General features: G+C 34.3%; 2 protein-coding genes and 2 non-coding genes across 4 annotated transcripts; 3 read left to right on the top strand and 1 right to left on the bottom strand.

Moving 5' to 3' along the window:
* The first annotated feature begins 203 nt into the window (after positions 1–203).
* Positions 204–275, top strand: CBG28291. Its single transcript has one exon. It is a non-coding gene (tRNA).
* An 854-nt stretch (positions 276–1129) lies between these two features.
* On the top strand, positions 1130–1201 carry CBG28655. The gene has a single exon. It is a non-coding gene (tRNA).
* A 12118-nt stretch (positions 1202–13319) lies between these two features.
* Positions 13320–17928, top strand: CBG18457 (the record flags this gene model as incomplete). Its single annotated transcript, XM_045241768.1, has 6 exons — positions 13320–13466; positions 14046–14506; positions 15456–15714; positions 16038–16124; positions 16170–16252; positions 17712–17928. The coding sequence occupies 6 exons, from the start codon at positions 13320–13322 to the stop codon at positions 17926–17928; spliced, it is 1254 nt and encodes a 417-aa protein (XP_045096488.1).
* Positions 17929–18311: 383 nt separating this feature from the next.
* CBG18456 lies at positions 18312–19719 on the bottom strand (the record flags this gene model as incomplete). The annotated part of the gene is made up of 2 exons (XM_002646756.2): positions 18312–18362; positions 19456–19719. 2 exons carry the CDS (start codon positions 19717–19719, stop codon positions 18312–18314), a joined length of 315 nt encoding a protein of 104 aa, XP_002646802.2.
* Positions 19720–22277: the final 2558 nt, after the last annotated feature.

The raw sequence follows: 22277 nt of genomic DNA, 5'->3' as shown, positions 1-22277 counted from the left end.
TCCTCTCCAATCCGTACCAAAATTGGCTCACATTATGGGTTTTCATCTGTAATTTATTCGTTTTAAAGCTTTTAAGAACATTTTTTGTGTATTTTTTGAATTTTCTGAAAATAAATTCTTTACAAAATTTTGTCTTCCACTCCTCTTCAGGTCGCCACCACCTCCCCTTTCTTATACGCCTTGCCACCACTCCTCTCTCACGCTCCGTTGTGGTCTAGTGGTTAGGATTTATGGCTCTCACCCATAAGGCCGGGGTTCGATTCCCCGCAACGGAATATGTTTTTTGTTTTCTTTTTTAAGTTGTTTTTGGACCTTTGTTATTGATTTTAGGGTGTTTTCAGGCTTTCCTATGGTCCAAAGAGCATCAATTTTCGATTTTTCCTTTCCACTCAATTTGACTCCTCACAGGTCACTCTTTTTCATTCATCCTTCTCCACCCTTCCTCTATCATGTTCTTCTCTCGTTTTTCCAGAAAATTCTATAGGAGAGACCCAATTATCGGTGTGTATTAACATATGTATGATGATGAAAAGCTTGAATAATTCAAACGAGTCAGGAGAGAGAGAGGAGTCTCTGGTGGTCCCGACGCATCCATTTTTTTATTATTAAGCTGAGCAATGGCGGAAAAAGGAAAAGCAGAGGAAGGAAAAAGAAGTTATGTGTCATTTCTTTTTCCTGTTCCAGAAATTTTTTCCCTTTTATTGTTATTTAACACTTCCTTGTTCTTCTAGAATCTCTACTTTTTGAAATCTCAATTTTTTAGCTTTTTTCAACATAAAGTATGGGTAAATAGAGCTCCTAAGAAAGTTATTAAACCAATTTCTTAATATTAAGGTCCCAAAAAATTATATTAAAATTCGCATTCAAAAATGAAGAGTACTTTTTATTTACTCCAAAAAGAGCTCGTCGCCTAAGGCTTCCATACGGATTCTAAAAGTTTTCACGAACTTATCATTCGAAACTACTATTAAAATGGCCTAGAAAAATCTACTTTCCAATTCTCGGCCATTTTTTGAAAATTTTAAATTTTTATAATTTTTTTCTCCTCACCTCACCTCCCTTCTCCCCCCTCTCAGATCGCCACCACCTCCCTCTTCTTATACGCCTTGCCGCCTCTCCTCTCCCACGCTCCGTTGTGGTCTAGTGGTTAGGATTTATGGCTCTCACCCATAAGGCCGGGGTTCGATTCCCCGCAACGGAAGATGTCTTTTTTTTCTTTTTGATAGTTTTTTAGGCTTGTTTTAAGTTGGTCCAAGCATTTTAGACCTCTTTTTAGGTCTATAATTTTCTTGTTTTTTCTCTTTTTTCTTTGAACGAGGAGGAGGGTCTCTTACTACACGAATTCTTTTTAACAATAGTTCTTGTTCGAGATGATTGAATAGGAGAAGAAGAAAAAAAACGGGACCCTCTTTTTTCGTTTTTTTAGGAAAAAAGGGATGTTCAGTCCTCCCACTTTTTTTGTGTCATAAGCTGTAAACATAACGATATTCCATTTTTTTTTGCGTTCATTATTCTTTATTTAGATTTCTTTCTCCTTTCTTTTTCATGTTCAGAAGATTCCGAAAGATCTAGAGTTTTGAAATTTGAAAATTTCGCCATACTGCTAAATCAATTTATATCTAACGTTTTGAAACATCTTCTCACAAAATTTCAGCTTTCTAGCTCTTCTGGGAGCCGAGATACAGCATTTCGAATGTTTTAGGGTAGCCGCGACGCGGCCGCGCCGCGCAGGTCAAAACTTTGAAGAGTTGTATCTCAGTAGAGCGGGAAAGCTCAAATTTTGTGTGGGTACTAACATCAATAATTAGTTTTATATGTTCTGTTCAAGTTTGAAAATTCGGAAGTTGATTTTTAAAAATTTGGGATTTGTATTTCCATTTTTAAAATGATTTTTTAGCATTTATTGATTTCTTGTACTTTAACAATTCTTCTCACGAAATTTCACTCTCCTAGCTCTTCTATGAGCCGAGATACAGTGCTCCAAAACTTTTGAGAGCCGCCACGCGGCCGCGCCGCGTAGGTCAAAACTTTGAGGAGGTGCATCTCGGCGCCCAGTAGAGCTAGGAAGCAGAAAATTTCAGGAATTGCTAAACAGAGTTTGTACTTCAAATTTTTCAAAAAAGAAGTAGAAAAAATACTTTTAAAATTGTTTTGAAATCAATCTTTTTTTTTGGACTTTTTGGACATAAAATATCACTGGCTTTTTTTGTCCTTTAGTCCCGTGTCTCTTTTTTTGAGGGGTCCTGCAAAAAAGTTCAGTAGGAAGAAGTATATAATAAATTTTGGAGTGTCTCTTTTTTTCTGTAGTGGGCTCATTTTTATGGTTGAGCAAAAGTTTTTAGCACGGGGAGGAGGAGTTTTTGTTCTTTTTTTGGGGAGGTAAAAAAAGAAAAAAATATATATTTTTGGTCTTTCTTGGTTTTAGGAATTCTGAAATTCAGAAATTCAAAAATTCAGAAATTCAGAAGTGAGATTCTGAGATTCTGAGATTTTGAGGGGAAATCATATTTTTGATCAGTTAATCAAAAAACCAATTCTTCTGTTCCAATCAACTATTTTCTTCCGTTTTTTTTTGCCAATTTTCTCATAATCCAATCAATTTTTTCTATTTTTCCCTCGGTTCTTATTAATTTTTTTTGGCGTTTTCTCTGAGAAAATTTTTCAGACTCTGAACGAAAAAATAGAGAAAAGAAGGCGTCAAGTTTCCAGAATATTCTCAAATTTTCCAGAAAATTCTTTTTATTTTGCACTTTGTTATCTTTGCAAAATTTGAAAAAAAAAAACGAAGAAAATAATTTTTCGGGGAGATGAGAGATTTTATTTGAAGTTTTTTTTTCCGTTGAAAAAAAAGAAAGATGCATTTCGGAGCAAAAATTTATTGGGCCTTTAGGCGGTAGATTTTTGTTGGACCCGGCGAATAAATTCTTGAATCGCAAAAATATTTTTTTTTGAGAGTTCTTCAATTTTCATTCGAAACATGGAAGTTTTAAACTCCGAAATTTTTTGAAATGTTCTGATTTCCATTTCATATTTCAATACATTTTTTTTATTTTTTCGGAATTCTGAAATTTAATACGATTTCTAGTTTTTCAGAAAAATTAGAAAATTAATTTATTCATTGGATTTTCGATTTTTCGAAAAACAATCTGAAACTTTATAGACTTTCTCCGATTTTCCGATTTACCGTAAAACCTGTATTAGAAGGGCTGGTCTTTCTATTGTTCATAGGTATCTCCGGAGGGTCCTTCTATTACAGGGACCCTTCCATTTTTCCTTCCAGTGTTTTCCGAAATTTAGCATTAAAAAACTCGACGAAGTTTCGTTCAAAATTCATGAAAATCTGTCAATTTCACCAAAATTTAGCAAGATTTTTATCGGAAAATAGAGTTTCAACAAATTTCTATTAAATTGTGGAGTTCCCGCAATATTTTCCACTGAAAAAGTACGGAAATTTTCAGATTTCAAAATACATTTTGAGGGGGGGGGCCCTTCTATTACAGGGGGCTCTTCTATTTTTCCAAGCCCCTCTCGGAAGGTTCTTCTATTAGAGGGACCCTTCTATTAAAGGCGCATTTTTAATACAGAAAAAGATGTTTTGATGAAATTTCCAATATTCGGACCTTCTGATTTTTTTCTGAATTTCTGAATTTCGAATTTCTGAATTCCTGAATTTCTGAATTTCTGAATTTCTGAATTCCTGAATTTCCGAATTCCTGAATTTCTGAATTCCTGAATTTCTGAATTCCTGAATTTCTGAATTTCTGAATTTCTGAATTTCTGAATTTCGGAATTTCTGAATTTCTGAATTTCTGAATTTCTGAATTTCTGAATTTCTGAATTTCTGAATTTCTGAAATTCTGAATTTCTGAATTTATGAATTTCTGAATTTCTGAATTCCTGAATTTCTGAATTTCTGAATTTCTGAATTCCTGAATTTCTGAATTCCTGAATTTCTGAATTTCTGAATTTCTGAATTCCTGAATTTCTGAATTCCTGAATTTCTGAATTCCTGAATTTCTGAATTTCTGAATTTCTGAATTCCTGAATTTCTGAATTCCTGAATTTCTGAATTTCTGAATTTCTGAATTTCCGAATTTCTGAATTTCCGAATTTCTGAATTTCTGAAAATGAAAATTTGAAAAAAAAAATCTGAGGATTCCAAAAAATCCAAAAGCAACCCTAAAACTATTTTTCCCAAAATTCCAGAACATTTTTCAGCTGTCTCCCCCCCTCCCTATTAAAATCCCTCATTTTTCTCCTCATTTCTCCAGATTCTAAGATTCAGAATATTTCTTTTATTCCAGAATTTCCGGATTTAGAAAAAAGGAAAACGATGAAAAATTTCTCCATTACACTAATGAGAATGTGGGCGGAGTTGTTGGGTTGGTAAAGTTTTCATTTCATATATTGCTCATCCTTAAGAATACTTTTCTAGATACTCATTTGTCATCCAGTAGTCCTTCTGGTGTGCTATGAGCAATGAGCTACAGTAGTCCTTCAAGGGAAAACATTTAAAATGCGCCTTTTGATCTTTCTAGCTTCTCCTGAAGCCGAGATATAGTAATTTGCAGTTTTCGAGGAGAGAGACGCAGACAGCGAGACACTCTAATAGTCTGCGTCTCTTCGAAACTTTAAATGACTGTATCTTGGGTTCTAGACAAGCTAGAAACATCATTTTCCGATTAAAATGATTCTGATAAAATGAGAATTCCGATTTTCAGCAAAAATCAAAAAGAATCATTTTCCTAGCTCTTCTAGGAGCCGAGATACAGTTGTTTGAAGTTATCGGGGGCAAGAGACGCAGACAACGAGAGGCTCTGACTGTCTGCGTCTCTTCGAAACGTAAATTGGCCGTATCTCGGTTCCTAGATGAGCTAGACACATGAAATTAGTCCCGGAAAAGTTGGAAAATTTGTATTTTTCCAGTTGAACAGAAAAATCGACTTTTCTTGATATAATCTTCAATTTTTCAATTTTTCAAAATTTGTTCAAGTAGAAAATATTCAGAAAATTTCTGACTTTGCCGTTCAAAAATCAGTTTTCTAGCATTTTTAGAACCCGAGTTACAGCGATTTGAAATTCAGGAGAGACGCAGACAGTTAGCGTGTCTTGTTGTTTGCGTCTCTAGGCTCCTAAACTTCAGTGGGCTATATCTCCGATTCTAGAAAAGCTAGAAAGTTGATTTCTCTACCAAAATTTGGGTTTTTCTTTGCTTCGTTTTACCTGTTATTCCAATGGCAATTAGGCAAACGAACAAACGTTCAAAGCCTCAAAAATATTTAACGTCTGAATAGATTTGGTCTGTTTTCAAATTTCTTATCTTCTCAGCGTCATGTTGCTTGTAGAATCGCTTTTCTAGCCCTTCTAGGACCCGAGTTACAGCCATTTGAAGTTCGGAAAAGACGCAGACAGTTAGAGTGTCTCGTCGTCTGCGTCTCTCACCTCCTTGATTTCGAAGCGTCATATCTCAGCTCCAAAACGTGCTAGAAACTTAATTTTTTACAAGATTTCTATTCTTAAATGTCTCTTGCACCTAGGCGGAAAAAATGATTCCAATTTACATTCATCCCATTTTTTCTCATTTGGCAGCACTCTATCGGATATGTATATGTACATACAAGACGAATAATAATGAGCAAAAAATTTGTCATCATCATCTCTATCATCTCTAATTTTTTCTCTAATTTTCTGTGGCTAAAAACATTCTCTTTTTTAATTTCCCGCCGTTTTTTTCCCTTTTGCCTAATTTCTTTTTGGTAACCGGAAACCCCCGAAAATGCAATAATTGGAATATTGTTTGTCCAAAAATGATTAGATTGGATTAGATATTAATGCATATGCGAAACTTGATACCCGAAAAAACGCATATGACAAGGCAGTCTAAATTTGTCCAATTTTTTGTGTAATTAATAATTTAAGATGTTTATTCTTGGTACATTTTTTCCCTTGGATTAGACTAAACTAGAAAAAATTGAACCAAAAAAAAAGTACAAGAATAGGTCTTCACATAGTCTAGATGGAATTCTGAAAACACTGACTTTAACTGGAAATCTTGCAGAATCTTCCGGGTTTTCTTGGAACCAATTTCCTCGAAAAATTAGCTTTCTAGGTCATCTAGAACCCAAGATACTGTCATTCAAAGTTTAAGAGGCTAGAGACGCAGACAGCGAGACACTCTAACTGTCTGCGTCTCTTCAAAACTTCAAAGGGCTGTATCTCGGATTCCAGAAGGCTTGAAAAGTTGGTTTTTGGACAGAAATGTCTTTTTTCTATATTTTCAGATTTTGTGGGAAAATATGAAATTTAAAAATTGAAAAATTGAACTTTCGAACTTTTCCAAGAGCAGAAATCCCACAAGTTTTTAGAAAAGGCTGAATAAAATTCTGATATGCCAAATTTTGGTCCATGAACCACTTTTCTAGGCCACCCAGGAGCCGAGATACATCCATTTGAAGTCTAGAAGGTAAGAGACGCAGGCAGCGAGACACTCTAACTGTCTGCGTCTCTTCAAAACTTCAAAGCGCTGTATCGCGAGTCCTAGGATGCCTGGGAAGTTGGTTTTTGGACAGAAATGTCTAATTAGAGCTGAGATCCCACAATTTAGAAAAGATAAAGAAAATTCCGAAATGCCGAATTTTGGTCCACGAACCACTTTTCTAGGCGACCCAGGAGACGAGATACGTCCATTTGAAGTCTAGAAGGTAAGAGACGCAGGCAGCGAGACACTCTAACTGTCTGCGTCTCTTCAAAACTTCAAAGCGCTGTATCGCGAGTCCTAGGATGCCTGGGAAGTTGGTTTTTGGACAGAAATGTCTAATTAGAGCTGAGATCCCACAATTTAGAAAAGATAAAGAAAATTCCGAAATGTCGAATTTTGGTCCAGGAACCACTTTTCTAGGCGACCCAGGAGACGAGATACGTCCATTTGAAGTCTAGAAGGTAAGAGACGCAGGCAGCGAGACACTCTAACTGTCTGCGTCTCTTCAAAACTTCAAAGCGCTGTATCTCGGATTCCAGAAGGCCTGAAAAGTTGGTTTTTGGACAGAAATGTCTTATTATTTTTATATTTTCAGATTGTGTTTGAAAATCTGAGATTCAAAATCTGAAAAAAACCAAAAATTGAAGGAAAATTTAGGGGTTTTCCAAGAGCAGATATCCCACAAGTTTTTAGAAAAAGCTAAACAAAATTCTAAAATGCCGAATTTGGGTCAAGGCACTACTTTTAGGCCACCCAGGAGCCGATATACATCCATTTGAAGTCTAGGAGGTGAGAGACGCAGACAGCGAGACACTCTAATTGTCTGCGTCTCTCCTAATACTCAAATGGCTGTATCTCGGCTCCTAGACGGCCTGGAAACCCTATTTTTTTAAATATTAATTCAGGGAAAATTTTTCTGATTGTTTCCTAGAAAAGTTTTTAGAAAAAATTCCAGGAACAATCGAAATTGTCTAGACAGGATATTTTCACCGTAGGATTTGCAATTAGACTTTTGATTTTCCTGATTTTCTCTGCATCTCTCTCTCTCTCTCTCTCTCTCTCTCTCTCTACTTTGGTTATTTGCACATTTAGAAAATTGGATTTCATTTGGAGGTGTGAGAAACTTTTCCTGGAAAAATTCTGAAAACTTGTGATTTTTTCCTGGGAATCTGGTCAATGAGATTTCATTAGAGATCGAACTTTTTTGCAGGATTTTTTTGGAGTTATTTTTTCCCCCATAATAATCTTATTACCAATTTTTTGTCCGTTTTCGATTTCCCGATTGTCTATATCAATACGTTTAGGCATCCATCATTTTTACACACATGACTTGATTAGTTCTATGTTTGACAAATAGAAAAAAAAATAATAGAAAACAATTGAAAATTACACAAACAGGAACACATGTAGACGAAAAATTAAACTCTAAAACTAAAACAAAAAATATATGCATTTCTGTCCAAAAATCAGTTTTCTAGCCCATCTACAAGCCAAAATACAGCGGGTTGAAGTGTCGAAGAGACGCAGTCAGTTAGAGTGTCTCGTCGTCTGCGTCTCAAGACTTCTAAACTTCAAACAACGGTATCTCGGCTCCTATATAAGCTAGTAGGCTGATTTTTTGGCCAAAATTTGGAATTAGAGAATTTTTTCTCATTTTGCAAAAAAATATTTCGAAACTTGAAAGAGTTTTTGAAAAATGTTTTTCCGTAGATTTTCGATCAGAATCTGAAAATATGAGGATAGTAAAGCAATTCTGACCAAAAACCAGCTTTCTAGTACTACTAGTACCCGAGATACAGCCATTTTAAGTTTTGAAGAGACGCAGGCAGTTAGAGTGTCTCGTTGTCTGCGTCTCTAGCCTTCAAAACTTCAAACGGCTGTATCTCCGCTCCTAGATCAGCTAAAGATCTCAAAGTTTTTGTAAAATTCTCAAAATTTTTAGAGCAATCTGATAAAACTTAAAATTCTCAATAAAAACTTCATGATCCATGATTTTTTCAAAACTTGAATTTTGGAAGTTTTGTTTAGATTTTGAAGATTTGAAAAAGTCATTCATTTCTCTTCAAAAATCAGTTTTCTAGCTGATCTAGAAACCAAAATACAGCGGATTGAAGTTTTGAAGAGACCCAGACAGTCAGAGTGTCTCGTGGTCTGCGTCTCTAGCCTTTTAAACTTTAACTGACTGTATCTCGGCTCCTCGATATGCTGAATCTAATGGCTTAGGTGTGATTTTTGATCTTTTTCATTATTATTTATGAACACAAAATAAATCCTATCATATAAATCTCATATTGCAATACATAATATCTACTTATTCTTATAGGTGTTCACAATTTTTAATGAAAAAAACAAGAAAAAACATAATCTAGAACATCCTATAAGATTTATGAATCATTTTTTCTCTAGAAAATGCAGGGGAAAAAACTCAGAAATTCAGAAATTCAGAAATTCAGAAATTCAGAAATTCAGAAATTCAGAAATTCAGAAATTCAGAAATTCAGAAATTCAGAAATTCAGAAATTCAGAAATTCAGAAATTCAGTAATTCAGAAATTCAGAAATTCAGAAATTCAGAAATTCAGAAATTCAGAAATTCAGAAATTCAGAAATTCAGAAATTCAGAAATTCAGAAATTCAGAAATTCAGAAATTCAGAAATTCAGAAATTCAGAAATTCAGAAATTCAGAAATTCAAAAATTCAGAAATTCAGAAATTCCCGAACAATATATTTTTTTTCTGAAACCTTTTAAGTGATTTTTCTCTCTCTTTATCACTAGTTTAGTTTCATAATAATCATCAATCATTTTGATGAGAAAAGAGTACTTTTTTTACAAAAAATGTTGTTCTTCTCGAAAATTCTATTTCCCGAAAAACTTATATTTTCTTCTAGAAATTTCTAAAAATATTTCCTTACCACAAGACATAAAAATCACAATTTTATTAGTTTTTTTTTCTAGTTTAGGATCTCTCGAAAAAAATTTTCCTTTGAATTTTTCCCGAAATTTTTTTTTGTCTTCTGGATTTTTCTGCCCTTATGATGTCAAAAGTCTATTTCTTTTCCTTATTCGTCATATCGTGAGAAATTGGTCCATTTTATAGGAATTCTTAATTTGGTTAATGGGACTTTTTGGATTGATTAATGACATCTAATAAAAAGTCTAAAATTCTATATTTTTTGGCTGAAAAACTTGGAAATCTGAAAGTTTAGCATTTTTAAAAACAATTCATTGAGTACTGTAATCATATTTGAGCAAAAACCAGATTTCTAGGTCTTCTAGAACGCGAGATATGGTCATTTTAAATAAAGGAGGGTAGAGACGCAGACAACGAGACACTCTGACTGCCTGCGTCTCTTCAAAACTTCAAAAGGCCAAATCTCAGGTCCTAGAAGTGCTAGACAGTTGGTTTTTGGACCAAAATGAAGCTGAAAATGTGGAAATTTTTAAAATTCGAAGAAATCTGAAAGTCCGGCTATAATTTACCCTGAAAAATTCTTAAACTTCCCACCTAGTTCAAATTTTTTCTAACGTGTCAAAGTGCAAATTTTGAGATTGCTAGACCTCCCATAGAAGAAGATCCCGTTTTTTTTTCGAAAAAAAAATTTCCGAATGAAATTTAAAATTCTGACTGACCCACACAAAAGACCACTTTACGGGGTTATGTGACCAGGAAGAGAAGTACTCAGGTACTAGGATTTTTGACGTCTTCTGAATATTCAGAAGACAAGATTTGCATTTTTTGAAGATCTCCCTTCTAGGAGAAAAAATTGATTCACATTTTTATAACTTTTTTTGGACTTTTGGTTCATCTCGATTATGAATTTTTGGAGTTTTTGTTATGTTTGAATTTCTCGGATTTTCACAAATTTCGAATTTCTTGGAACTTTACTTTTTGGAGTTTCCAGGTCCCCAGAATCCTGGTCATCGGAAAATTTGAGTTTCTGAGAATTATCGTTTTTTCTCAATTTCAATGTTTTCAACGTTTCTTTCATATATTTTTTTTGAATTTTTTCGGAATTTTTAAATTTCTGAAATCTCGGAATTTCTCTATTTCTAATTCTGAAATTCCGAAAAATCTCAAAAATCCAAATATCCAAATTTTTGACATTCCAATTATCCAAATTCTCAAAAAACCAAAATCCAGATGCTCATAACCCTTAAAAAGTCAGAATCTCAAATATTCTAGTGGCCTAGAAATCCAATTTATTTGATTTCTAGGCCACCATCCTGTTCTTTGCCTAGTTCTTCTTTTCACACACAACCTTCAAACACCAGACTCTATGAAAAAAAATTTAAATCACCTGGTTGTCTTTTTTTTCACATTCTGACGTCTTCTGAGATTTTTTATGACCTACTATTCTAGAAATTTCCTATCGACGTCTTCTGTTTTTTTTTAAATTTTGGAATTATCATTTCCTGCTTTCAGAGGAGAATTAAGTTTTGAAATTTTAGAAAATTTCCAACTTTTTGAGTTTATCGAATAGTTGAAAAGTTGTTTGGCTCATTTTTTCTGAAATTCAGAATTTTATGATTCTGCTCAACTTTTAAAAAACTTCGGTGGTTGATTTTTTGAAATCGTTTGAAGTTTTCCAAAAAAATAACATTTTTGGGTTTTTCGAAATTCTTTTTTAGGAACAATTTTCTTACAAAAATCAGATTTCCAGACGTTCTAGAACCCGAGATACAGCCATTCGAAGTTGAGGAGGCTAGAGACGCAGACAACGAGACACGCTAACTGTCTGCGTCTCTTTTGAACTTCAAATCGTTGCAACTTGAGTTCTAGAGAAGCTAGGAATATGAAAATTAGACTGAAATAAGTAAAATTTCAAGTAGCATGTTTTCATTTAAAAATGTCCTAGATCCGAAAACTCCAGAATCGTTTAATTATAGGAACTTTCATTCTAGGAACTCCCGGGGTACTCAAATTTTGGGTTCAAAAATTAGATATACAGAACCACTGGAACCCGAGTTACAGTGTTTGGATATCAGGAGGCTAGAGACGCAGACAGCGAGACACTCTAACTGTCTGCGTCTCTCTAGGAGAAATAGAAAATAGAGGTTTCTGTTCATCCAATTGGCTCCCCGAACGCCAATTTTTTTCGATTTTTTCATAATAATGGAAATTCTTCCGTCTGTCTCTTGGTCTCTTTTCCATAAACTCCTCTCCTCTTCTTCTTCCTTTTCTGAGCAGCCAACCCCAACTCATCTCAGGCTCCGCCACTTTTCCTGCTCTGACCCATTCATCCCTCCGCCCCCTTCTTCTTCTTCTATTTTATTATGTGACCAACCCCATAGATGAAACATTTCATCTTCTTTTTTTCCCGAATTGTCTATTTGTTTTCTTTTTGGAAATTATTGATTTTCGGAAATATAGGGTTGTTTGAGATTCTAAAATTCTGAAATTCGAAAATCTAGTTTCTACAACTGGGAAGTTTCTGAAAAAAAAAGTTTTGGATTAAAGAGATTTCAGTGCTAATTTCTGACTTTTCATAAAATTTTTGGCTCTTTTCTAGTTTAGAGGTCCCAAAAAAGAATAGAGGTCCCAAAAAAGAATAGAGGTCCGAACCAAAATTACAGGTCTCAAAATAAAATAGAGGTCCCAAAAAAGTTTAGTGGTCCCAAGAAAAAACAGTGGTCCAAAACTTAAAAATGCACAGATACCGGAATAATGTACTAAAATTTGAATTGTGTAGGAATTTAAAGTTTTGAGGTCTTATAGCAAAATAATTGTTGATGATATATTTTATACTTCTAATAGGCTTAGGAATGCATTTTTTTTTGACAATTATCTAAGCCTGAGAAACAGCATAATCACGGAGTGATTACTGTATTGCCCAAATTTTCCTCATATGTAAATTGGGTTCATCGGCAAGATGCGAGAGAATAGGAGCTAAAATTGTTAGGAGTAGTCATGTCATCCTATAAGACCTTAAAACTCAAACTACTCGCACAGTTCAAATACTAGTACATTATTCCAACATCTGCGCGTTTTTCGTATTTTGGACCTCTATTTTTTCTTGGGACTTCTAAACTTTTTTGGGACCTCTAATTTTTTTTGGGACCTCTATTTTATTTTGGGACCTCTAATTTTTTTTCGGACCTCTAAATTTTTTTGGAACCTCTAAACTAGAAAAGAGCCGAATTTTTTTCAATGAAAAATCCAGAAATTCAGAAAATCATCAAACTCGGTCCCAGACAAATTCTGAAATATTCAACATGTTTTTTTTTCAAATCTCGAAATTTGAGTTTCCTCAAAAAAACCAACGTTCATGTTTTCAAGGAAGTGACCAGGTTTTCTGACTGAGTGGGAGAGGAAATAATTTTCAGATTTTTTTCAGAAATTTCTGGAAAAAACATGTTCCCATTTTTTCGTGGACACAGGAAATTGGGGGGGGGGGTGTTTGGGAAGGAGGTAATAGAAGAATGTTTGTGTTTTTCTGAGCAATGGTAGCAATTATTTTTGTTTGAGGATTCATTATTCAGAATTTCTAGATTTTCAATAATTTTCCTTTTTCTGTTTGTCCAAATGTCCGCAAAAAAAAAAATATAAAATGTACCCATTTTCCACTCAGAACGGGCGGATTTTTGATGTTTCTCCCCAAGTATTTCATATCCCTTTAATGCAAATTTTATTGGAGAATTTTGAGAGAGAGAGAGAGAGGAAGAGAAGAGAGACGCAGAGAAAAAAATTGATAAAAAATTTCTGGAAGTTTTATACTTCCTTTGGGCTATTTTCCTTTTTTTTTTGAGTCAATTTTCACTATTTCTTAACCATTTTTTTTATGATTTTTCCCTAATCTTTGCTCCAACCCTCTTTAAAATTCCAGTTTCATTTTTTTTAGAATGAATCTGACGGAATATAATCCGGAATCAATAGAAATAAATGAAGCATGTGCTGTGGAGAGTTTGGATAGAAGATGGTATTTGGTTGCAGTCTGTGGAACATCCTTATCAGTGTTATCAATTGTTTCGAATATGTTAATTTCGAAAGTGAGTAGGATACTGAACATTCTGAAACTTTCAAAATTCCAAAATACAAAAATTTTCAAGATTCCGAAAATTTGCAATTTTTCGAATTCGATAATTTCCCAATTCTTCAAAATGCAGATGAAAACAAAAATTTGCAACATTTATGTCTAAGTTTCATCTTTCTAGCTTTTCTAGAAACCGAGATATAGCCTTTTGAAATTTCGGAGGCTAGAGACGCAGACGACGAGACACTCTGCGTCTCTCACCTCCAAAACCTCGAAGAGCTGTATCTTAGCTTCCAGATAAGCTTGAAAGCTGGTTTTTGGACTGAAATTTTTATTATTCTCCCTATATTTTGACTCTTAAGTTTTGAAAAAAAACACTTTAATAGAACGCCACCCGAATCGTCAAGTTTGAGCCTATGTATCTCATTTTCAGTGAGAGATATCAAAAAGTGGTTAACTAATAAAATTTTGCTGATATCATGATAAACATTTTATCAGTTGACAACTTCTTGATATCTTTCAAAAAAAGTGAGATATATAGGCTCAAAGTGAACAGTCCGAATAGCGTTCTATTGGAGTTTTTACGGTAATTCAGGTCCTCCTCTCCTCCAAACACAATCATTTCTACTTCCTGGCACTTTTGGCGCTTTCCGACTGTTTTCTATCCCTAAACTATGGACCTGTCATCGCAATGGATATCATCAAAGATCGTTTGCAACTTCGATGGCTCTCAAATCTCTACATTCAATATGTTGGTCCCCTATTGGCACTATCTCAAACCTCAATGACATTTTCCTGCTATCTGATTATTCTGGCGACAATTGAAAGATATCTGATAACACTACGAGCGAAGTGTTTGGGTACTTTCCGCCAGTGTCGTGGACTATCTGCACTTTGTATGTTTGTACTGGCACTTTTGCTTCGAGCCCCGATAATTTTCGAAATGCAAATCGAACAAAATCCGGAGTGTATTGGAGAGATCAGCGAGTACTATTTGAACTTGTCGCCGATCGTCAATACGTTTTGGTATGGTACTGTATATCGGTTTTATATCAGGTACTGTATATCGGTTTTATTAAGCGTTTTTTTTACCCGAATCCTTACACAAGGGAGAAAATGATATTTTCCGAAATACAGAGAAAAAAACGAGACATTTCTGTTCAAAATACAGTTTTCTAACTCGTCTAGGAGCCAAGATACAGAATATTGAAATTCGGAACAGACGCAGACGACGAGACACACTGCGTCTCTCCAAAGTTTCGAATGGTTGTAACTTGTCTTCTAGATGAGCTAGGAAGTGGAAAATCGAACAGAAATACAGGGAAAAAAGGCGGAATTTCTGAAAATATACGTTTCTTAAAAAATCTGAAAAATTGGAAAATAAATTTTTTTACTGAATTTTTTGAAAGTTCATAGCTGTGTTGAACTAAAAATTATGGACACTTTTGTGAAAAAATAAACGTTCTAGGTCGTCTGAAAGCCGAGATACATCAATTTGAAGTTTGGAAGAGACGCAGACAGTTAGAGTGGCTCTTTGTCTGCGTCTCTAGCCTTCGAAACTTTAAACGGCTGTATCTCGGTTCCTAGAAAAGCTAGATAGATGAAATTTGCACAGAAATGTTGTAAATTTATTTTTTTTTAAATTCTAAACTTTTTTTAAAAAAAGTATTTTTTGATGTCTTCCCATCTTAAAATTGATCTAAAAGTCATGGAAATTTTGTCAAAAATCATAAAAGTTTCCCTGAAAGCCATACATTTGGGACCAAAGATCCTAAAAGTTCATTTTTGGATTTTCGGATTTTACAAATTTTAGAATTTTCTTGGTTTGTTTTTCTGGAAATTCAGAAATTTGTTTCCCAAATTTCAATGCTTCAAAGCCTCAGAACTTTGGGATCATGTAATCCAGGATTTGAAGATTTAAGATCCAAAGATCCCGAAAATTCGAAAATCCAATCCAAGAATGTTCTGAAATTCCACCAAATCCAAATAATCCCGATTATTCCAGGAACATCATGACCGTATTGGTCCCATTCGCCCTTCTGGCAATTCTCAATTACAAAATCGTTAAAATCCTTCGAACCCAACAACGATCCGCCCAAATGTTTCGATTCCTGTCGAGTGATCATAAGACGAAAATCCGCTCGGCTACAATTTTGATGGTTTGCATCGTATTCTCATACCTTCTGGCAAATATTCTCAACGTCGGCATCACTTTATGGGAATACGTTGCGTTTCAATCAACACAAACTGGTAGCGCCTATGCGGTTAGTTATTTTTCAAATAGGTTCAGATAAAAAAATTCCAACATTTCTGTCCAAAAACCAGCTTCCCAGCTCATCTAGAAGCCGAGATAAAGCCGTTTGAAGTTTTTGGAGGCGAGAGACGCAGACAACGAGACACTCTAACTGTCTGCGTCTCTCTGTCCGCGGCCGAGAGTGTCTCGTTGTCTGCGTCTCTTCAAAACTTCAAATGGATGCATCTCAGCTTCTAGGAGGCCTAGAAAGTTGGTTTTTTGACTGAAAAACTCAATTTTTAAAAAGTAAATATTTTGGAGCCAAAAATATTTGAAAAAATTAAAAAATTTCAGTTCTATGAAACATGTACGGATGTGACATCAGTACTGTACATTCTGGTATGTGCAACGCGACTACTGGTTTATTATTTGTTCAATCAGGTAAGGGACTTTTTAATGGAAATTTCAAAAATCCAAAAATTTCAGGAAATCCGAGAAGCCATAAAACCATTGGTTTGCCATAGTGCAAGTGCTCCGAGGAAGGATTATGTGACAGTGACGCGTAGTTTGTAAGTTTTCAGCTCAATAAATTTAATTTAAATTTCCCGCCAAACCCCCCTAAAAATCCTAGGCCATCCCCGAAAATTTTTCCAGAAATTCCATGCCGCTGGCGGTAGTTGGAGCCTTGTCATTTCTCAGTCAAAGCCAGACTGACGTCGTGAGAAATCATCAAATGTAGGGGAAATTCGAAAAAAAATCGGTGGCCTAGAATTCTTGGATTTCTAGGCCACCGGAATTGCATGAGCAATCTCTTTCCTCTCTTTTTCTCTAAAACTATCTGAAATTAACCCCTCAATTTTTTTTCATTTTCAAGCACATTCCTCTTCTTTTTTTCTCGTAATCTCACACACAAAACTCACCAAAATATGTAGACATCTGGATGAACAGACAGACAGACAGACGGAAAATTTTAAGGAAGTTTTTTTTACAAATCACTTGATTTTCAAAGTTTTACAAAATTTTGGAATTTCAGAGTTTTAAAAAGTTTTCAGAGTATTTTCAGAGTTCCAGAAATTCTGAAAATTCTAACCTTTTTAAAAAACTCTGAAGTTTAAAAAGAAAATTTCCACGATTGGAATAATTTGGAAAACTCGACAATTCTAGAAAGTTTTCTCACCTTTCGAAACCAGTCAGTTCGAAACCGCGACATTTCAAAACCAGTCAGTTCGAAACCGCGACATTTCGAAACCAGTCATTTCGAAACCAGTTATTTCAAAACCAGTCAGTTCGAAACCGCGACACTTCGAAACCGGTCATTTCAAAACTATGTGAGCCTTCGAAACCAGTCATTTCAAAACCAGTCAGTTTGAAACCAGTCATTTCAAAACCGCGACACTTCAAAACCAGTCATTTCGAAACTATGTGACCATTCGAAACCAGTCATTTCAAAACCAGTCAATTCGAAACCGCGACATTTCGAAACCAGTCATTTCGAAACCAGTCCGTTCGAAACCAGTCCGTTCGAAACCAGTCATTTCAAAACCGCGACACTTCAAAACCGGTCATTTCGAAACTATGTGACCCTTCGAAACCGCGTCATTTCAAAACCGCGACATTTCTAAACCGGTAATTTCAAAACCAGTCAGTTCGAAACCGCGACACTTCGAAACTACGTGACGCTACGAAACCAGTCATTTCGAAACCGAAAAAAGACACGGTCAAGTGAAAATGAAATTGGAAATTGGAAATAATGACTTAGAATGAAAGAAAAAATTTGTAGATTATAATTTAGTAGTTTCGATACTGACCAGTTTCGAAGTGTCGCGGTTTCAAAACGACTGATTTCGAAATAACTTGTTTCGAAGTGTGTAGTTTCGAAAAAACCGATTTCGAAATGTCGCGGAGCCAAAATCTGTCTGTGTGTATGTTTGTCCATCTCCTGCGTTCTCCACTATTCCTCCTTTCCTTCCACCATAGAGCCCCTGTCTCCCACATTGCTCAGCACTAATTTGTTTTCCAATTTTCCAGCGATTCGTCTCGTCAAATTGGTACTGAAATCGACGCCGTCGCCATCGCCATCGCACGACGTCTTCTGTCTTCTGAACTGGTGTTTCATGGACATGGTGCATCGAAAAATGAGAATGACTCATTTGTGATCTCCAATCATCATGTTTGCACTTCTGGAGACGATGAATGCAATGATGACACGGATGATGACGATGATGATGTTCCACATATGGTTTAGGGAAAATTCTGGAGGATTCTGGAAAGTTCTGGAAATCTAGAAGATTTCCGAAGGTTCTAGGTAGTCCTCTCTCTATCTCTCTCTCTCTCTCTCTCTCTCTCTCTCTCTCTCTCTTTCTCAATAAGAAGCATATGACTAAAATCACGGGTTTTATTGTAACAAACTTCCTTTTTTATTATTTTTTCCAATTAATTGTATATTCTGTAATAATAACACCAAAAGAAAATTTCTTCTTCCTCATCATCACATGCATTTTTATTTTATAGAAAATCTTTTATTTTTCGTACAATTCCTATACAAAAAAGCAAAGAGAAAAAGAAAAAGAGAGATCTCATTAGGTGCCGGATATTTCATCAATAGACAGAAAACGCCCACATCGACGGCTATTCGTCCAAAACTTCTCGTGACATTTTCCGGCCACCAGATGCCGCTGCCTGCAAAATATATCGTTATTAATTGGAGTATAATAATTGGAAGGGGGCTGAAAATTATTCCAGAGATTTTCAAAATTTCCAGATTTTCAGAAATTCGGAAAGGGATCTCAATAGTATTGAAATTCTGGAATTCTGGGACTTGAAAACTAGGAAGGACTAGATTTCCAGGATTTCGAGGTTTTCAGAATGTGGGCATCTAGGAATTTCGAAATTCGGAGATCTGAAAATCCTAAGATTCTCGAGAAATAATGGACATTTTTAAATTTTTTAATGATTTCGAATTTCAGCCTTTCAGAATTTCAGAATTTCAAGATCTCAAAATTTAGAATTTCGAAATGTCAGAATTTCAAAATTTCCGATTTTCAGAATCTCTGAATTTTTAAATTTCAGTATTTCTGAATTTCTGAATTCCTGAACTTCAGAGTTTCAGAATTTTAGAATTTCAAAATCTTACAATTTCTGAATTGCTTTCAGAATTTGAGAAATTCGACTTGTCAGAATTTCAGAACCTCAGAATCTTAGAATTTCAGCATCTCCGAATTTCAGACTTTTAGAATTTCAGAATTTCAGAATTTAGATATTTAGAATTTTAGAATTTCAGAAGTTCACTTTTAGAATTTCTGAATTTCTGAATTTCAGAAGTTTACCCTTTTAGAATCTCAGAATTTCAGAATATCAGGATCTCAAAATTTAGAATTTCAGAATTTTAGAATTTCAGAATTTCAGAATGTCAAAATTTGAGAATTTGAGAATTTTCTGAACTTCTGAATTCCTGAATATTGAGAATTTTAGGATTCCAGAATTTCAGAATTTCAAAATTCAAAAGTTCAGAATTCGAGAATTTCAGAATTTCAATTTCAGAAGTTCAGAATTTCAAAATTTCAAAATTTCCGAATCTCAGAAATTCAGATACTCAGAGTTTCGAAAATTTTGAGCCTCCAAAAAATCAAAAATTCCGAAAACCTAAAAATTAAGAAAATAGCAAAAAAACCCAAAAAATCTCAATTTCAGATTTTCAGATGTCCAATTTTTAAGAATTTCAGAACTTCCAAGAACCCTAAGAATCCTGAAATGCCTCCAAAAAAATTCTCACCACGAGCTTAATCTTAATATGTGGAATCTTAGTTCCAGCTCCATCGGCTGCCTTGAACGCGGCCTTCGCATCCTGAGCGTCTTTCTCAATATCAATATACTGAACAATCGCCTTATCAGTTTGAATTGGTCCCGGCATTCGATTGATCGTCAACTGGCGACACTTATTCGGTTCGATTATCATATGAGTCGGCTCGACACGGAACAGAGCATTGCCACAACGAATTTTCAGAGCCATACGTTTTGTGGTGAAGTTTACAACCATGTGCTCCGATTTTCCACCGGCGTTTGAGAATTTTGCTTCCTGGAAAATTTGTTATGAATTCAGAAAATTTCTGGGGTTTTCAGATTTTTTTTTTTGATTTTTTAGATTTTCCAAGTTTTAAAATTTCGAACATTGCAATTGAATTTTTTCGATTTTTTTGCAACTTGTGGAATTTTGGAATTTCTGAATTTCTGAATTTCTGAATTTCTGAATTTCTGAATTTCCGAATTTCTGAATTTCTGAATTTCTGAATTCCTGAACTTCAGAGTTTCAGAATTTTAGAATTTCAAATTTTTTGATTTTTCGAAATTTTTCAAACTTCAATAAACTTCCGAATTTCGGGAATATTTGAAAATCACGAATCTTCGAATTTTGAGATTTCTCGAATTTCTATATTTCGGAATTTTTAACTCAAAATTTGGGATACTTGGTAATCTTCCAAAGTTCGTAACTCCTGAATGTTGTCGGCATTTTTTGAATTTTCAAATTTTTACGATTTCTGGAATTATTAGAATTTTCCGATTGCCAACAATTTTTGAAATTTAGACATTTTCAAAAAAAATTTGGATTTCATCAATTCGATTTTTGGAATTTTAGGAATCCAGGAGTTCTGTGAATTCTTGTAAATTCGAAAATTCGAAAATTCCTAAAATTCCTAAAAATACCTCAGGATCAATAGTGATTGGAACTTTTGAAGCTTCCGAATTCGCCTCATCACAATCGCTATCCCCCTTCTTCGACTTGTCTTTTTCCCCATTTTTCGAGTTGCTCTCCTTTTGATTGTCCTCTTTTGTCATTTTCGAAACTTTCCGATGATGAGGATTCCAAAACTCCTTGGACCCTTTCTTCTTGTTTCGCCTCACACTTTTTGAAACTAAACTGATTAGTGGAGAATTTTTAATCTATTTTTTTTTGAAATTTTGAAAGAGTTGGAATTTGGTGGCAAGGATGAAGTAATTTTTAGCGTGAGATATCTTTTGTGGCTTTGAATTTTGAAAAAACCTAAAATATATAAAAATGAAATAGACCAACTCTGAGAATCAGAAGTTAAGAATTTCAGCAAACCCGGAATTCTGAAATTCTGCAATTCTGAAAATCCTAAACATCCTAAATCCTTTAATTTCTTCTACAATTTACTATTCTGAAAGTCTGAGTTTTCAAATTTTCGACTTTCTGAATTTCCGATTTTTACATTTTTTCGAATTTCAAAATTCTGAAATTTTATCCCTAAATCTTTGGAATCCTCGAATTCTGAATTTCTGGAATTCTGGAACTCTGGAATCCTAAAATTCGGGAATCCTCGAATTCTGTAATCCTGGAATTCTGGAATCCTGAAACTTTGGAATCCTCGAATTTAGAAATTCAGAAATTCTGGAAGTCTGAAATTCTGAAATTCTGGAATTCTGGAATTCTGGAATTCTGAAATTCTGAAGTTCTGAAATTCAGAAACTCGGAAATTCTGGAATTCTAAGATTCTGGAATTCTAAAATTCTAAACTTCTGATATCCTGATGTTCTGAAGTTCTGAAATTCCGAAATTCTGAAATTTTGAATTTCAGAAATTCAGAAATTCTAGAATTCTAAGATTCTGGAATTCGGAAACACTAAAAATTCTGAAATTCTGAAATTCTGGCATTCTGAGATTCTGGAATTCTAAAATTCTGAAATTCTGAATTACTGGAAATCCTACAAATCCTAAAGAAATTTTGAGTTTTCAAATTTTCGAATTTCTAAATTTCTGATTTTTTAATTTTTTTCGATTTTCAAAACTCTGAACTTCTGAAATTCTAAAGTTCTGAAATTCTAGAATTCTAAGATTCTGGAATACTGGAATTCTGGTATTCTGAGATTCCGGAATTCTGAAATTCTGAAATTCTGGAATTCTGGAATTCTGGAATACTGGAATACTGAAATTCTGAAATCCTCGAATTCTGATATTTTGGAATTCTGGAATTCTGGAATCCTGAAATTTTGGAATCTTCGAAGATTGAAATTCTGGAATTCTGGAATTCTGAAATTCTGAAATTCAGCACTTTTAAACATTTCAAGAAATCTCAAATCCCAAATTTTCAGACTTACTAAAAATTTCTATTCTGAAATTCAAAAATTCTGAATTTTCAAATTTCTGAATTTCAAAATTTTGAGAATCTGAAAATCTGAAAAAAAAACCCAAAATTTGATATAGTTTGACTTCTTGAGTCCAATAAAAACCCCCATTTTTTCAAGTATTTTTGAGGTCACCTAGTAACTTTTAGTCATTTTTTGCAGTTCTTTTGCAGTTCTAACCCCAAAAAACTTTATAATTTCCAGTTTTTTTTTGTGACTTCTTACTCATCTTTTTTTACAAAAATCGCATTCCCTTTAAAATTCTTTTTGTCCTTTTTCGTCTGTCCCAATCATTCATTTCCTGTCTTTTTGATAATTGATAACAAGACGCTAACCGTATCAAGGAGGATTACTGTAGGAAAAAAATTTTCACGTGTTCCAACACGTGAAAAACAACAAAAAAAAACAGCAGTTGATCTGAAAAAACTCAGTTTTTTAGAAAATTCTAAAAAG

This window comes from Caenorhabditis briggsae (assembly GCF_000004555.2).
Source record: "Caenorhabditis briggsae complete genome, chrII, whole genome shotgun sequence".
Taxonomy (NCBI): Eukaryota; Metazoa; Nematoda; class Chromadorea; order Rhabditida; family Rhabditidae; genus Caenorhabditis; species Caenorhabditis briggsae.
The sequence above is the reverse complement of the archived record's forward strand: the minus strand, read 5'-3'. Positions and strand labels throughout refer to the sequence as shown.